Source organism: Rhinichthys klamathensis, unplaced genomic scaffold (genome assembly GCF_029890125.1).
Source record: "Rhinichthys klamathensis goyatoka isolate OS25496 unplaced genomic scaffold, OSU_Roscu_1.1 h1tg000386l_1, whole genome shotgun sequence".
Lineage (NCBI taxonomy): Eukaryota > Metazoa > Chordata > Actinopteri > Cypriniformes > Leuciscidae > Rhinichthys > Rhinichthys klamathensis.
Window position 1 is genome coordinate 1,449,231 of NW_026606890.1, and position 18,461 is coordinate 1,467,691.

The 18,461-nt window shown below is 39.1% G+C and overlaps 1 protein-coding gene across 1 annotated transcript in view; it reads left to right on the forward strand.

Annotated features, from left to right (window-relative positions):
- Positions 1-18,461, forward strand: part of si:dkey-65j6.2 (pleckstrin homology domain-containing family G member 4B) — a 38,059-nt gene that overhangs the window by 2,816 nt on the left and 16,782 nt on the right. The window contains exons 2-12 of the mRNA XM_056234016.1: positions 5,836-6,033; positions 8,441-9,575; positions 9,746-9,913; positions 10,946-11,069; positions 11,266-11,359; positions 11,450-11,536; positions 11,653-11,769; positions 12,672-12,770; positions 12,918-13,069; positions 15,639-15,777; positions 16,369-16,491. Coding sequence (XP_056089991.1) covers positions 5,836-6,033; positions 8,441-9,575; positions 9,746-9,913; positions 10,946-11,069; positions 11,266-11,359; positions 11,450-11,536; positions 11,653-11,769; positions 12,672-12,770; positions 12,918-13,069; positions 15,639-15,777; positions 16,369-16,491 — 2,436 coding nt within the window. The remainder of the gene's footprint in view (positions 1-5,835; positions 6,034-8,440; positions 9,576-9,745; positions 9,914-10,945; positions 11,070-11,265; positions 11,360-11,449; positions 11,537-11,652; positions 11,770-12,671; positions 12,771-12,917; positions 13,070-15,638; positions 15,778-16,368; positions 16,492-18,461) is intronic.

Sequence of the window (18,461 nt, forward strand, 5' to 3'; positions counted from 1 at the left end):
GGCGGTGCATGCACTTCAGTGTGGTCTGACAGTTTCATTCCTAAAAAATTTCTCTATGTGTAGAAAAACACATGCACTATCGGAAGTTTTAGCTCCGCCCCTGTTGAGTCTTAACTAGCTCGGATCTCGCGCTTACTGAGGCAGTGCGTAGATTATGGGTCAACATGAATAATCAACGGCTCGAATCTCGCGTTGCAGAGGCAACCGAAGATTATGGGTCCACAATATAAAATATTATTTCTAAAGCAGAGGAAACTGAGCTCAATAAGGATTTCCCCTTTCTCTCTTTTTCCTATTATCACAACTAAAATGTGTGTTTGCAAGCTATGATTCTTTTTGTATTCAAATATGGATATTCAGTCTGTAATTCAGACTATGAAACACTTCTGATTGTTACTGGCTGCATTTAAATTTGAGAAATTAAATGAAATATCTTTCTGGCTTTTTAGCTAAATCCATGTTTATGGTAAGAGCACATGGCGAATGCTTCACGCCCTTTCTAAAATCCATGGTTATGGTAAAATGGATCTGAGGACCGTTATTATCTCTAAGTAGGCCAAGAAGCCCTGACGCCAGTGGTGTCGGGCGTCTGAGGGTACACCCCTCCGTGGGAAGACGGTTTCCACCTCATTATACATTGCCCGTCTCCCCTCGGTGCCCTCAGGGGGGCGTTCTGCTAACCCCGCCTTCATGCCGGGGCGGAGTTGGCAGTGCTTCAGGGCACTGTGCCTGCTGTTCGTAATACACCAGAGGCCAGTCTCGAGAGACTGGTATCCTTAGCAGATCTTCTGGCAGATATACCAAATATATCTCACTGGGTCCTGCAGGCGGGGTCCTACCCTCAGTGGTTGGCCCCGAGCAGGCTCTGGTTATGGAACTAGAAGTAAAAGCTCTTCTGCAAAAGGAGGCTATAGAATGGGTCCGACCTGTTCGCATCCCAAGAGACCACGCATTGTCCTCTGGGGTTGGATGCTATGGTGCAGATGTGGCCGAGGTCACGTCTGTATGCATTTCCCCCGATTGTTCTGCTCCCAAGAGTTCTGGAAAGGGTTCGCCAGGAAGGGGGCAGTCTACTGCTAGTAGCCCTGTTCTGGCCGGCCCGAGTAACCTAGTGTCTTTCCTTGACGGGTCTCCTCTGGAGATTCCGATCAGGAGGGACCTACTCTCTCAGGCCAGTGGGTTGATCCTTCACCCCCCGCCCATAACTGTGGAAACTCTGGGCTTGCCTCTGAGGGGGCCCAGCTCATAAGTTCTGGTCTCTAAACCGAGGTTGTTGAGAGCATTCTCCACTCCAGAGTTCCATCCACAAGGGAACTGTATGCCTTGAAGTGGAGACTTTTCACTTCCTGGTGTGGAAAGCACCAGTTAGACCCGGTTAACTGCCCAGTGGGTGCAGTGCTAAAGTTCCTGCAGGAGCGCTTCTCCGCAGGGTTATCCCCCTTCACACTAAAGGTGTAAGTGGTGGCACTAGCTGCTTACCACATCCCTTGGAGTGGAGTATCTTTGGGGAGACACCCACTAATAACTTGATTCCCTTTGTGGCACTTTGAGGCTGAGGCCAGCTGTCCGCACGAGGGTGCTGACATGGGACTTGCCAATTGTACTAGAAGGCCTCTCCCAAGCTCCTATTGAGCCCATTGACGAAGTTTCTGAGAAAATCTCTCTAAAGACTGTCTTTCTCCTCGCTATTTCTTCTCTCAAGAGAATTGGAGACATTCAAACACTTTCGGTATCTTATGTATGGAATTTGTCCTGGTATGGTAAAGGGTTTTTCTTCCCCCTAAGACCAGGTTGCATTCCTAAGGTTCCTACTAAAACTGTAAGACATTGAGTACTGCAGGCCTTCTGTCCTTCTCCGGACGTCAGACCTAGAGTAACTTTATCTGCTCTGCCCAGTTAGGGCCTTAGATGCTTACGTCCACAGAACTGTGGAGAAAGTCTGAACACTGTTCGTTTGCTTTGGGGTACCCACAAAGGGGTGCCCGTCATCTAAGCAGAGGATGAGGAAGTGGGTGGTCGAGGCCATCTCACTTGCTTATGATTCGGCCAGTCAGCCTTATAATTTGACTGTACTGGCCCACTCCTCTAGGAGTATGCTGCACCAATCCAGGGGCGCAGATGCTTTCGCCTAGATGTGCGCATTGATTTCTGACAGACGGACACTTGCTCTTATGGCGGCGTGGGTATTAGCTTTACCACAGCGTATCGACACAGCTCGAGTTCCCTTGAATATACTCCCGGCATGCCCGTGATGGACTTGCTTCAGCCTATTAGAAGTTGACGCTGTTTGGTTCAGGTGTGCTTTGTAGTTTCCTGGTCGATGACGTCACGTGACGTTTCGTCAAGCCATTGGACTGGTTTCATACGTGCTTCATGACGCAATCCCCCAGAGGCAGGGTTCCAGACTGCGACCAAATTGGTCGCATATGCGACCATTTTTTGAGAATGTGCGAGTTAAAATGTTATGTGGTCGGATTTGTGCGAGTGGGCGCTTGAGCAGCAGAACGCCGTTGTATCAGCTGCTGCAGTCCGTAACTTATGTTCAAAATGAACGAGTAGGCTACATCATGAATCCATTTTCCAAACCGTGTTTTTGACTTATTCTGAATCACTACGGTACGCCTATAATAAGTGTTTATATTCGGACTATTTTATCCCGGGGTCGTCTCGGCTGCGGAGTAGCCCAGTGCCTGCGTGACTCACCATAGACATTACCGGAGAGAAGTTCCGTCTGCAATGTTCTTCCGCAAGACACGTGCAGTTTATTTATTGACGAATGTAGACGTCACGCGCATTGCACACTGATGGTGAAACGCGCAAATTACGAATTCACACATTAAGGCATATAAAAATGGTCTCACGAAACACAGAGCCCCTTCCACCTACGTCTTTTCAGCGGTTATATTTTCCTCTGTTGAGCGATTACTCTCATGATCGCTCGACAGAGGAAAAGGAAATTATTATAAAATGCAGAAGGGACGTGCACAGACATTTTGAGGGGCAGGGGCTCAAGTGAAAAAAAGGGCACTTCTCATAATTAAGTTGTTGTTTTTTTTACTTTTTTTTAAACAAAAAAGTATATATATTAACTCAACTCTGACTTTTAAAAAAAATTAATTAAAAAAGTTAATTAATTTTATCTTCCTCAAACTCACACAATTGTTTCACGCATGACTGTATCATCATCATCAAATAAAACCTTCAAAATTCACAATTAGATGGAGTTTGTTTTAAACTATCCTCCATCTGTTTGCATCTGTAGCAGGGGTGTCACTAGGATTTTCATTTTAGGGGGGCTAAGCCCCCAATGAGGGTATATATATATATATATATATATATATATATATTTTTTTTTTCATAAAAAAAAGGTAACACTAGTAAGGATCTAATGCTAACTATTAATCAGTTTCATTACCATGCAAAGTCAGGGTTTTATAATCACTGTGGTCACAAATGTGAAGTACGGAAGAGGGTTCGGTGTTTCCCCGAGAAAATTTTGATTTCTCTGATCTACATAATTATGTGCATTTTAAGATGTTTTGAAGGCCAAAAAAATTGGATAACAGCTCTAAAACCATGTCAGTGGGCAGCTGATTATTTTTCTCTCCTCATCATCATCACACTCTTTTTTTTATCTTGCCCTGTCTCTTCCCCTCCTAAAGCTGAGCTTTGACTGATATAGGCTTTTCATTTTTTGTCTGTCATTGAAGAAAGTAAACATAGGGTCAACTGATTTTGCCTATGAATCCTTTTCTCAGACGCGTTTATTTACTGAAAGCTACTAAAGGTAATAAAGTTAATTAAATGCATTCACAATATGTAGGCTACACATTCATTATTGATCGTATGCCTAATACAGGGCCGTAGACAGGGCTTTATAATCAAAGAGGTCCTAAATTTGAGGTTGGTAGGGGGTTCAAATTTTTTATTTGTCAGATATGTGCATTTCAAGACGTTTGAAGACCCTAAAAAGGGATAAGAAATAGCTTTAAAACCATGTCAGTGGGCAGTAGATTATTTGTCAATACCTGCTCTCTTCTCATCTCCATCACGCTTTCTTTTTTTCTCAGTCTCTTCATCACTTTCTCTTCCCCCCCTAAAGCTGAGCTTTTTTTTTATTTACCAAAGGCTACAATTTGTATTATATTCTCAATATGTACACATTCATTATTAATCTTGTGCCGAACATGATGAAAACGGCTTTGTTAATGTGTCTTGTCCCCTCACAATGACAGTAAACTAATTATTACATTACATGAGTCACGTTACATAGGCCTATTTTCAGTTCAAAATGGCGAAATTAGACAAAACTATATTAGTTTGCCTGATTATTTTTAGTCATTCGTTTAACATTTACGACCTAAAAAAATGTCAAATATGAAATGTTAAGTTTAGCTACTTACTTATCTCGCACTTGACCGTCCGCGTCGAGTTGCACTGTTAAAATGGTTAAAATTCGCGCGCAGCAGCGTCTGTGAACATAAAGCCCGCCTACTTTGATTTGATTGGTCATCTCAAATATTCTGACATTGACGAGCAGTGACAGACCAATGAGGCTCAGATGAACACACACACCCTGTCCTCTGTTTCTGACGTGCTCTCTGCTCGGCGCCGCTGCGGAATGAAGATGAAGAACGCGCTGAATCTGATAATAACAAGACTGAAGCGAACACGAATTTGTGTAGCCTACATTAATCACAAATTTTTAGGGGGGCTAGGCAGAAGTTGGGCCTAGCGACGACCAACAATAATATATATTATTTTTTTTTAAATTAAAAAAGCACCTCAGAAAAAAGGGCACTTTCTCTCCAGGAATAAAAAGGGCAGGTGCTCAAGCCCCCTTTGATGTCTATGTGTGCACGTGCCTGGTAAGGAGTGTGAGATTTCTGCTTTTAGTTACAACTATAAACTTTGATAACGAAAATTCTGTATCAGTTTATTATAATACTCTAATCTTTTAAAATGTAATGCATACATTTGAATTTTTAATGATTTTTAAAAGATAGAAAGATGATAATAGACAGATAGATAGATAGAATATGATTCAAATGTAAATAGATAGATTGTATATAATTCAAATGTAAAATACTTAAAATTACAGATTAAAATTACTGTCCAAAATCCATGAAAATCCTGAAATTTGGCAATGATAATTAATATATTACAGGTATTTCTGCTGCAACCCAGAAAGCCTTTGCTAGCCTTGGTCCATTAAAACCACTATTCATCAACATGCATTGATTAATCCCATGGCATGTAGCAAAAAAAAAAAAAAAAGGTGCGACCAAATCATATGCTGATGCAACCAACTGAGAAAGTTATAGCACCAGTGCAACCAGTGGAAAAGTTAGTCTGGAGCCCTGAGAGGCGTTCCCACAGCGTTTCGACGCAGCGTCTCGTTCACTCTTCAGGGAGCTAGGGTTACATACGTAATCGAGACGTTTTCTCCAAAGCGGCTGGATATATAAATGAACTAAATTAATAACTTTTTTACAACAAAAATGAACCATCACTGAACTTACAGTACTTAAGCTGGACTATGATGCTATTTCCTTCTAAAAACAAACTTTGTTGCATTATTTTCCTGTTATCTCTGTAAAGCTGCTTTGAAACAATCTGTATTGTAAAAAGCGGTATATAAATAAAGGTGACTTGACTTGAGGACCAGATTCTAGTAGAAGATGCCCGTGTTTGAACTGATTTGGTTTATAGTTATATTTACATATACACAATATATTTTTTGTGTGTGTGTGTGTGTAACCAACATGCACATCACAGAAAATGTAAATGTGCAGTTTATTATTTTCATGGACTGCATGTCTGTGTGTCCCACAGAACCCAGAGTCCCTGGACTCGTATATCCAGAGCTGTCTGTCTGTCCTCTACCCACCGTTTGAGGTCACGGCCTCCTCTGTCCTCAGCCAGCTCTTCCAGGTCATCGATGCTCATTACCACGGAGACGCCCTCCAGTGTCTGACCGACTTCCTCATCCCTGCCAGGCATCTTCTGGAGAGAGTGCAGCAGTCGGCCTGTGTGAGTGTGGGGGGAAAATGTTGTATATTTAAGTAACCTTAGAAATTACAGTCAAACTAGTAACATACAAAAAATAGCGGCTAGTTACAGGACCTTCAGATGTTTCCTCAAGTATGGGCACTGTAGAAACTTATAAAATAAACTCTTCTGAAGGGGTCCTATTGTTTTTTTTGTTTTTTTTTTTTTACATTACACACTAACGAAAATGTAAAAGAGTTATTCTCTATATCAGTGTCAGTGTTTCTGAACTCCCTGAAACGCCTCCATTGTAGTCTTGAGTTTTTTTCCGGGAACGAACACGTCACAATATTCCTCATTTAAAAAATTCATACGCAGAATAAAGCGGCGGGGCCTGGTTGAGTTAGTTAGTAGTGTGTTAAACTGGCGGTTATGGAAAGGGGCGGGACATTTCCCAAACACACTCAAAGTGCTTGACCAATCACAACAGTCTGATCCACCCGACCAATCAGAGCACATTGTGCTTTTCAGAAGGAGGGGCTTCATAGAGACAGGAACTAAACAGTGCATTACTGACAGACGGGGAAGAGAGGAGCCGCAACAATGGAGAATATGGGGAAAATAATCAACATTCAAGTATGAAAACCTGTTCTAGTAGAGCCCAGAAACAACATCAAGATTTTTGTAAAAGGGCATAATAGGGCATTAAATGTGACCATCAATAAATATTCATATAATATAATAATATATTATTATTATAATGATTATTTTATAAAAATCAATCTAAGACATAAAATGCCCAAAGTTTAAGAAACACCCTTACACTTTCTTTTATACATTCATATTATGTTGATGGAAAACGTCCATGAAAACAGTATACATCGACTACTCTTATTCTCTTATACTGTAAATGCTTTGATTACTAAAAACACAACATTTTCAAACTGACATTAATGTCTGAAAATAGTTAGAAGCACATTATCTGATGTTATTCATCCGCATCTGTCTGAGCTCAGCTAATACGAGAGGCTCTCAGATATATCATCACTCCGATATCTTATTGAGATAAGTGTTTCAGACCGTCGTTTCATTCTCTAGAGTGCAGTATCTGAGGTCAATCAATGAGTGACTGTGATGTCCGTCTGCTCAGATGTTCTTCAGCACTGATTGTAGGACATATCAAGAGGATCGCTCCATGCTGTTCACATAATGCACTGTCCTTTAAAGCCCTTCTTCAGTCTGCTTCCACAGATATCATCTGAAGCCAGTGCCATGGGCTGCACTGCATACTTTTCAATTCATAATCACTATCTATATTAGTAAAAGAGGAATGATCTTGATATAATTGGCTGTGATTATTTAATTCTTGGCCGTCAGCATTTAACATTGGAATGTGAACACTTAAAAAGGATTTAAAATGATTAAAGCACTAACATGTGACATGTTGAGTAATATCAGCTGCTTCATTATTATTCTTATTGCTTCATTATTTAGAAATCAAATGTTGTTTTCAAAATGCATGAAAATGCACACGTTGCATTGGCGCTAAAGGTACTGTAGACTTTGGGAGTGAAGTATTTCTATCTATCTGGCCATCTACCCATCTATCTATCTATCTATCTATCTATCTATCTATCTATCTATCTATCTATCTATCTATCTATCTATCTATCTATCTATCTATCTATCTATCTATCTATCTATCTATCTATCTATCTATCTATCTATCTATCTTGCATTCTATCATTCATTTTATCATTCGTTCTATTGTTCTGTCCATTCATCCATCCATGCATTCATCTCAAAACTTTTTAACGTTGTAAAAAAGTATATGATCAATAAGTTATAACATGTTTTTACATTGCTTTAAGTAAACAATGAGTCCACACACCAGAAGATGCTCCTAAGCGAGTTTAATAGTTGCTCACCTCGTGTAACGTTTCGGGCCCAAGCCCTTCATCAGACAAATGATGTCTGATGAAGGGCTTGGGCCCGAAACGTTACACGAGGTGAGCAACTATTAAACTCGCTTAGGAGCATCTTCTGGTGTGCGGACTCATTGTTTACTTTTGCAAATATCTGTCCGTCCAGCACCCAGTTTTATTACTCTGGATGTGCGTGCTGCACTTCTTGAACTCTTTTACATTGCTTTAACTCATTAAAAAATTAATTCAGATACAATATACAAAATTCAACTCATTTTTTAAGTCAGTTTAATGTACCTTAAATTGATTGTACTTAATTTAAGGCAGCAACTTTTTTTTTAACAGTGACAAGGTTTTTATTTAAAAAAAAGTTTTTATGAATTTATTTTATTCATATTTTAAATTTTAACTGCTTCCTTAGGATGCAGCATTCCAATTTGAGTTTGAATTTGAATATGTTTGCCGCCTAATTTCAAATTTAAATGTTAAAATTCCAATTGGAATTCTCTGTGTGTCCTGAACAGGCTCCGTACTCTCAGAGGGTGTTCAGCTGTGCCGGGTGGCCTTTGTGTTTAAAGGATCGCATCGTGATCCAGCTTGCTCCCGTTAACCCTTTGCTGCTCAGACCGGGAGACTTTTACCTGCAGGTTGTGCCATCTGCGAACCAGGCCGCCCGCCTCGTGGTCAAGAGCCTTTTAGAGGTGGAAACCCCAATACCCGAGACCTCTTACCCCAGCATCTTCACTGAAGCCTGGCTTCGGGAGCTCAACGGCAGGAGACATGGAACGCCTTTGGCTCGCTGCGTCCTCAAAACTGAGCAGGGCATAGTCAAAATTCCCTGGGAAGAGGTGGCCAACCCTAAATTCAAGGACAATCGGAGTATGGCCTCCTCGTCTCCGTCAAACCAACGGGAGTCTTTGAGTTCGTGCCGTCCACACACACCTACCGCTTCTAATTTCTCCATAGAGACGAGGATTTGTCCTGCACGGGATGGTATAGCAGTGTCCTTGCGTTTGGTAGACAGCAGTAGTTTGAGACACGCTGAAATGGATCCGTCTGGGATGCGTCCGGTGGGATGGGTGTCTCCAAACACATGGGACAGCAGAAGTAAGAGCAGTTTGGTAAGCAATTGCAATGCTCTAATGGACCTTACCAAAGAAACCCAAGGATATTCACAGACTCCTCTGTTGAGGTCCAGCAGTGCGACTCGGGACCGAACTGCTTGTGTGCGCACCGTGAGGTTTGCAGAGGAACCCTGTACGCCGTGCATGCAGAGGAAACACGGACAAGGGACCAAAGCGCAAAAATGTCGGTTCACGGAAGAACCCATTAAACCCAAAGAAAGATCTGAGCGTCCAAATGAACCTGCTCAGGAAACTCCAGATCAGTGCAGCTCTTCAAAAACAGATTGGTTTGGACATTACTCCAGCGGAGGGCGTGAGGAACGAACCCAGAACAATTCTCAGGACTGTTTTACTCCACCTGTGGTTGGGACGTCTGAGAAATGCCACATTGTTGTCCAAGGACAGACAAGTGAGGGGGACAGAAGCAGCTACTTAGAGATGATCCCAAGGCTGCATGTGGTTCCAGGGAAGAAAACCACCACTTTTGGACTCGTGTCTCCGAAGTTAAACAGAAGACGATTCGTTGTGACTCAAGGTTTGGATTATATCGGTTTCTTCTAGGCAAGAAAAAAGGAGGAAAAGATCAAATATGTTCAATATGTTTTATTTAAAGACATGATATTACAGTCCTTATGATCATCATATTAAAAGCAAAACAATCTCTTTGAACATGTTTTTAATGCATGTTGACTTATTCCTTTGAAGATCTCTCTCAGGACCCCAAAACTCTGAGCCCTCCTCTTTCTGGACCGCGGATAAATCATTCAGACGCCTCAGCGCAAGCTGAAACAGAGAGACCACCATCCAGATCATCAACTCCTACTTCACTTAAAGCCGATGGCCTTCTTCACTCAGGAACCATGTGTCTAACAGGTAAAAAAACACAATTTATCATGCCAAATTAATGTAATTTGGTCATTTGAGTCAGACCTTTTTCTTACAATTTCTTTTGATCACGTAAATGCATTTTATGCCTTGCAAATTAAAATGGATGTGAAATGGATATGAAACCTTTTTGAAGTGTTGAATGATCTGGCTGACTGATATACTGTAGATAAGTCGAATGATTGGTCAGTCTTGGTGGTGGCATCATTAAAAATGAGTTAAAAATAACCAATCAGAAATGCTTTGCATTAAGGTGACCTATGCAGGGTTTTTTACCGCAGCATCAGGAAGTGTCGCGTGATATCAGGTCTCGCGATGTAACGAATTGCTTTACGGCAAAAAAGATCTGATAAAATTCTGATAAAATAAGCACCAAACAGAAATAACCCGGCGCCGTATACATGTGGTGTTCGAGGCGCACATACAATACAGACTGCCAGCAGTTAAACAGGGCGCGCACAGCTCTTAAAGGGGCCACACCTTATTTCCACTCGTTGCAGCGTCCATCCTACTGAACAGGTACCGGTGTACAGGGGGAGGGGATCCGGCCGTGAGTGCAGAGCCATCTCTGCGTGAGTGCTATTCACGACAGTACAAGTACTCCACAGCGACTCTAGGGGTCGCTGTTTGACAAAAACGGAATTCCTGCATAGTGCACCTTTAAATGCCATTATTTTCCAAATATTATTATAAATCATCTTTGTAAAGAAAACATTTGATTTTTTTTTTTTTTTATAAAAATTGTATAATAAATAATATTTTGTCAAAAAATATTTTTATATAAAATATATATATAAACTTTTAAATAAATAAAATTGTATAATGTTTTATAGATGTTCATATAATGGAGATGTTTAATGTTCAGAACGCAGGTTGTGATTTCTATTGGAATTGAATGCTTTATATACTCCGCAAGGCAAATGAAAACAGACGATCTGAGAGTATAGACTGCAGTCATGAAAGCATTACCCAGTGTCAGGCCAGCGCTGTGTCACATCTCACCTCGTCTGCCTCCTTCAGGTGGACAGGACCGCTCCGGTCGAGCAGTTCTGGAGATTTATGGAGATCATCAGGTCTGGACTTCTGCACACATGTCAAGCCAGGAGATCTGCAAACTCCTGCTGTACTTCCACACCATCACCAGGTACAACAGCACTCACACAAGTACAGATGCATGGAACTACATTCAATAGCTTTGCAATTTTAAGCATTCAAACATTTCGTGGTACTTTGGAATATTGTGTCAAATAAAAGTTTTCAGCAAATGTGGAAATATAATTTGCTACCATTAAATTACATGTATGCATTATATCAGCCAGCAATTTGAATGTGTTTTGTAGGAAAGAGATGAAAGATGTAGGGATGACGCTGGTGTTTGATGCACGGAAGAAGCCGCCGCATCCAGAGTTTGCCAAAGCTCTCCTGATGGTCCAGGTGGCTGTGTGTTTTTTGGGGTTAAAACTGTAGCTTAAGAACATTTCTGAAATAAATATTTGAGCACTAAATCTTGAGCGTTGTCCACAGGAACAGGATCCTCGTGCTGTGCACTGGCTTCTTCTGCTGGTGAATAAGGACACTCTCCACAGTCATGAGAAACGGCCCGGCGTTACGGTCAGAAGAGTTGTTGTTTTGCCCTACACACACCTGGCTTCAGTGCTTCTCTTTATAATAGAGTTGTGCAAGTACGATTATTTCTAACAGACTTTGCTCTTCTCGACGCTCTGCAGGTGGAAACACTGACGTCATTTAAGGCTCTATATAAAATAGTGGATGTCAGTCAGATAACTGCGGCTCTACACGGGTCCTTACCGTACAATCACTGTGACTGGATACAAATACATCAGGTACATTATTGTGTAGCCAGTCCGATTCCTACCAGCTTTATTAATAAAATATGAATTTAATAGTAATATTTATGATTATTATTATTCTATTTTATTAGTATTTTATACATATATTATAATAGATAATATAAAATATTTAATATAATATTAATATGAAATTATATTTAAATATAATAATATATTTAATATTATATTATAATATAATTTAAATTATATTGTATTATTTTAAATTAAATAATATTTTAATATTTATTATATAATATTTTGGTTATTTTTATATTTTAATTTGTATTTTATATATGTTTTTTTTAACAATTATAATATTTAAAATAATATTACAATTCATAATATTATATTAAATTATATGTAAAAATTATTGCAATATGCATTATATATATATATATTAATACATTATTTAAAAATATTGTATACATTTTTTAATAATTGTATTATTATTAAATATTTAAAAATTATTAAAAAATATTTATTATTATTACTACTACTACTATAATATTATATATTTATATTAATTATTATTATTATATATAACATTATATAATATATTAAAACTATTATTATTATTATAATGTCAATTATAATTATAATATATTAACATTATTATATTAAATTACATTATATTTGTAAAAAATAATATTGTAATATGTATTATTTATGGTTATTAGTACATGTATGAATTAGTATGTAATATTATATTTATAATAGTATTATATTAAATTATGAAATTATTATAATATTTATGATTATATATTTATTATTTTGTAAATATTAACACATTATTATTATTATTATTATTATAATTTTTTTATAAATTAGCTATTTTACTTTAAAGTTTCTCTAACCTTGCATATCTGTACAAACATGCGCCACTTTTTATGTTACAGAAACTGTATCCATTCGTGTCAGACCTGCAAGAGGCGTCCGCTCTGCTATCAGGAGCAATAAAGAAACTGGAAGGTGTTCATAAAATCGACACAGTGCAGGTAAGTGAAACATTTTTATCTGCTCTCGTCCTGTCATAAACTGACTGCATCCAAACAAAATGTATCCACAAAAAAAAGCATGCTGTTCTTACTTAAAGATGATGCACAGACCTCTGTGAATATGTAAAAGTCTTGTGTGGAAATCAGGATGTGCATCAGTGCATTGAGGAGCAGGGAGCTCTAATGAAGGAAGTGCTGGAAGACACGCGATTGGTCGGCTTGCAGAGGGGAGGCGGAGCCATGCTGGCCAGGCTGAGGCTGGAAACTGATGTGAGGTCACCACACTGTGAACAGAGCTGGTAAAAACACACACTTCACTCTGAAACGCATGGAAGCTTGTTTCCACCACAGAATAAAAAACAAAAAAGGTAATTGCGACTTTATATCTCACAATTCTGACTTTTATCCCAGAATTGTGTGATATAATGTCACAATTGTGTGTTATAAAGTCAGAATTGTGTGACATAAAGTTGCAATTAACTTGAATAATAAACTTGAAATTCAGATTTTTTTTCTGGGAATTGCATGTTTATTATCTCGCAATTCTGACTTTATAACACGCAAATGTGAGTTATAATTTCAGATTTGCATGATATAAAGTTGCAATTGCGTGTCAGAATATAAAGTCAAAATTGCGATATAATTGGACTTTATAACTAGCAATTGCAAGTTTATATCTCACAATTCTGAGAAAAGATGTCAGAATTCTGAGATAAAAAGTCACAATTATCTTTTTAAAATGTTATATTCTGTGGCGGAAAAACGCTTCCATACAAACTTGAGCTAGATTAATGACTAAGCAATTAAAGGTACAATATGTAAGAATTTTGTAATAAAATATCTAAAAATCACTTGCACAGTGTGATATATTTTCTGCAGTTGTGTACTTACAATATCCCAAAAGTCTCCAAAGATTTTTTATTTCAGAGAAATTCCAATTTTAAATTAGTGGCCGTCCCAGAAAAAAATGTCGCCTGTCAATGACGCAATATCCGCGCTATCCTCGGTTTCCGTTCATACTGCCATAGCCATGACGTAACCATGGCGACAGACGTGGACAACTGCGTAGTGCGTAACGTTTAGCGGCACAAAGTTCTTGTTTCTTTCAAACATAGACCATGGCAAGCAGACTTTGGGACAAACAAAGAGAACTAAAATGAGGATCAATATCAGCGTGGCGTTTTTGAGATGCCGAGAGCTAGCGTCCGCGACTAACTTGGACTCGACAGAGCTTCACGAGTCACGACTTGACAGCTTTATTAGACAGGTGAGCAAATGTACATAAAACAAATCAATGTTATATAACGTTAGCTCAACATGATGAAATGTTAGAATATGGTCAGTATGGCCTCATTCACACTGCAGGGGCTTAATGCTCAATTCCTATTTTTTGAAAAAATCAGATTTTTTTGCAAGGCCGTTCACATTTCGAATTAAATGCGACCTTTTGTGATCTCCTGTGTGAACGTGAATGTGAAATGACCCAGAAGTGACCCGCATGCGCAGAAGAGTACTCAACGGTCAACGACTTCACTTGTTGTTTGCGGAATTAGCTAAACATGGCCTGAATAGAGCTGTCCCCCCCTAATATTAATTAAATCAGAAACCTCGCTTCCCTTCCATTGACTGGTCTCAGCATCGTCCGCCATAGTTGTTGTTTATCTTCTCATTCCCGCCTACTTCAACGCAGAATTATGACGTTTGTCGCATATCAATGACTTGCGGGTCGAATACATGTGACCTGGCCGTTCAGATTGAAGTCGCATTTCAAAAGATCGGATACATATCGGATTTGAATCACATACCCAAGTGGCCTGGGTCGCATTTGAAAAGATCGGATGTGTGTCGTTCAGACTGGCATGAAAAGATCAGATACAGGCCGCATAGGGGCACAAAAATCGGAATAGCTGGGTTTCAGTCACGTGATTATGATGACGCGTGGAATTCAGATGGAGGGCAGGGAGTGAAGACCGCAATGGACGAGATGGAGGAAAGTCCATACTGTACTACTTTACACGCTATTACAAGAGAAAGATATAAACAAAAAATCTAAAATATGTTGGACGTGATCCTTACGTTATGAAGAGGAGCGATTTTTCAACTGAATTGAAAGATTTTCCTGCCATCGAAGCGGTAGATATCAGCAACTACCTCGTCTTACAGACATACTTTGACTTTACAAAGTTCGGAAATGTTACACATTACACAAACAGTCACTTAAGTTGTATTAACTCACCTTTGACGAAGTGATCACTACACACACGGGCATTTTCCCATTCGGCTCCTCCCGACTGTAGACGTAGGTTTGCAAGCCGTTTTTCCAGAGTTTTTCAGTCAATTTCTTGCATTTTCCCCCTCATGAACAACAACTTTCGGTACACGATAAAAACTCCTTGTGGTTTGATCGATTCAAGTAACCATAAACGACGCAAAACACAGGCATTTTGAGTTTGTCATAGTGCTTTCTAAATACAGCAAATCACTTCCTGCCCTCCATTTGTATTTCGCGCCATGGCAACGCAGTGGCGTGACGTCATATGAAAACAAGCTATTGGGTCGTTTCAGCCTGCAGTGTGAACGTAGCCTTAGATCCATCAACTTGACAGCAAGTCCCATCATTCAGCCCATCACTGCGTCATCAACCTACGCCTTTGTTATTGTTGGAAACTGCGCTCTCTTGTGGCGAAAAAAAAAACTACATATTGTGCCTTTAAACTACAATATAGTGTATTTCAATATCACTTCAAAGTACATGTGATGTGATGGAATCACCAGTAATGAAACTTTTATTCGGTGGAAAAACACATTCTACTGATCATGCATATAATATTGAAGATCCCTGATGGAGTAAATCATGTTTTGCTGCAGTGAGGTGATTGACACAGTCACACATCTGTACAACGCCATGGAGGAGCAGGTGCATGTTCTGGCCAGGAAGTCCAATGTGTCCCTGCAGCGCCTGGACTTCCTGTTACAGCTCCGAGAGATGGAGTCCAGGTTTGCAAAGGTACAGTCATAGAACTGCTCACAAAACACTAACGGAAAGGTTTTAGTACTACGGTAAGGCCACAATATACAGTACACTACCGTTCAAAAGTTTGGAGTCGGTATGATTTTTTGATGTTTTTGAAATAAGTCTCTGATGCTCACTAAAGCATTGATTATTTGATTTAAAAAAATGCAGTAATATTGTAAATCTTTAAAATAACTGTATTCTATGTGAATATACTGTAAAATGTAATTTATTCCTGTGATCATTTCAGCATCATAACTCCAGTCTTCAGTGTCACATGATCCTTCAGAAATCAGTCTAAAATGATGATTTGATGCTCAAGAAACATTTCTGATTGTTATCAATGTTGAAAACAGTTGTGCTGCTTCATATTTTTGTGGAAACCGTGATTTTCTGCTTTCTTTGATTAATAGAAAGTTAGTTTATTTAAAACAGAAATATTTTGTAACATTATACATGTCTTTACTGCATTCCTGCTGAATAAAGATGTTAATAAAAAATAAAAATAAACTTACAATAGTGCACATTCATCTTTTGCATTTGGACTAGTTCAATCTGTAGTTCAGTAAGCGTGTCTGTGTGTAGATGAAGGAATGGTTGGACACAGAAGGAGAAACGCAGCTCCTGCAAGCCGAATCTGTGGACGACTCCAGTGAACGAATGCAACACACACTGCAGAGTTTCCAAGCTTTTCTCTCCGAAGCAAACGTAAGTGAAAGCCAAGAAACTTAATGCTGTGCTGCTGCAGAAGTGACTTCATTAGGGATTGAACGAAATCTTTTCTCGTGTTATGCTTATGCATGTTTTAAAGGTCCCATTCTTCATGTTTTTTTGAAGCTTTGATTGTGTTTACAGTGTGCAATATAACATGTGTTCATGTTTCGCGTGTAAAAAAAACAGTATTTTTCACACAATTTACTTATCTGTATACCGCTGTTTTCACTGTACAAAAAACGGGCTGATGACTTCCTTGTTCTATGAAGTCCCTCCTTCAGAAATACGTAACGAGTTCTGATTGTGCCAGCGGTTCCTGTGTTTTGATTTGACAGCAGCTTTTTGCACGTTGCCCGGAAAGGTCATGCCTCTTACCATAAATGGGAGATGCATTATGACTTTATATTCTGATGCATTATATGTATTCCTGTAGGCGGAGATTAGTCAAAAAACTGTTCTAGTTACGTCATTAAAAAAGGAAGTTGAGGGATGTAGTCCGAACCGGCCGTTCGCTGTAGGCTTTGAAAGGGGACTTCTGTTAAATAAAATATCTCGCTAGGCATTGAACTTTGAGCTTTATAATTTTACAGGTATTATTTATGCTCTAACAGCAACATTACACACTAACTAAAGTTTGAAAAATGGAATCGCGAAGAACGGGACCTTTAAAATCATCAACCCAGCTAACAAATATATGTTAAGACCGTTCACCTGTGGTGAACAAAAGACAGTCTCAAACACACGGTTTGAAATCGCTGGTGTTTCTGACGTCACAAACGAGCTTGTAACCAATCAGGTCAACGTGTGATCGTCAACCAGTGGATCTCTGAGCTGAGTGGGTGAGTGGAGGCGGGGCTCATTTGCATATTCATAGAACCACGTACACTAAATGTGGTGAATGTACTAAAGGGTGTAGAGTTACATTCAGGATATTTTAAGGCATGAAGTTTTATTTTAAAGGAAAAGTTTTAAAGGAAATTTTGGTGACCAAAGAGGAGTTTTAAGGGATAAAATTATTGACTTTTAGGGAACATTCCATTTTATCATTTGACAATCATTTATGGGAATGTTACTTTTGTATGTTTTCTGAACACAAGAAATAAACATAATCATCCAACTAAAACATTTCAGAAAGAAAAATAAATCCAAGAACGACGTATATATAACATTTTTGTGCTAACGTTTTGATTAATATTATCAAAGACCAGATAACTCTGAACGAATGTTCTGTTAACATTACTGGAAGAACCTTGCCAGAACGTTAGCTGAAGTTCTGTTTTCCCTGTTCCTGATCATTATTAGGGTATGATATGCTTAAAACGGAGACATTTTTCCTGTGAGTTTTCCGCGTACAGACGACACCGTTGTAAAACCATCCCCATTCACACGGATCCGCGAAAACGACTAAAAACGCTGTTGCCAGGCCATTAGATGTTGATGAAACACTATAGACTGAACACGTAATATTCATGTGCATGACATCATCGTCTTCAGAGATTTCTGTTTTTGTTGTTTACACAGAGACCGTTTTCAAAAACTTGTAATTTGAAACCCATTTTCAAAAGTTTGTGTTTTCAGGCACCCATAACGCTGTTGTCGTGTAAATGAACGACCAAAACGCATCAAAAGTTTGACGCTTTTAGTTGAAACGGTGTGGTGTAAACAGTTACCATAATTAGTTCCTGCACCGGTTCTGTTTTACCTTGATTATGTGTATTTAAGCCCTCTGTTTCCTTTGTTTCATTGTCCGGTATCGTCTTTGTTTCATGTGGTTGTGTGTTAGTTCGTCCCTGCGATCTCCTGTATGTTCCTTTGTGGATTAATAAAGAAGTGTTTGTTTGGATTCTCTTGCGTCCTGCAATTACTACACCTACGGTAACTCGGTTCTAAAGAAGGCTTTATGCCAAAAAGGTTTAAGAAATGTCTTAAATGATTGCATAAGATGGGTCATTCACGTTTAACGA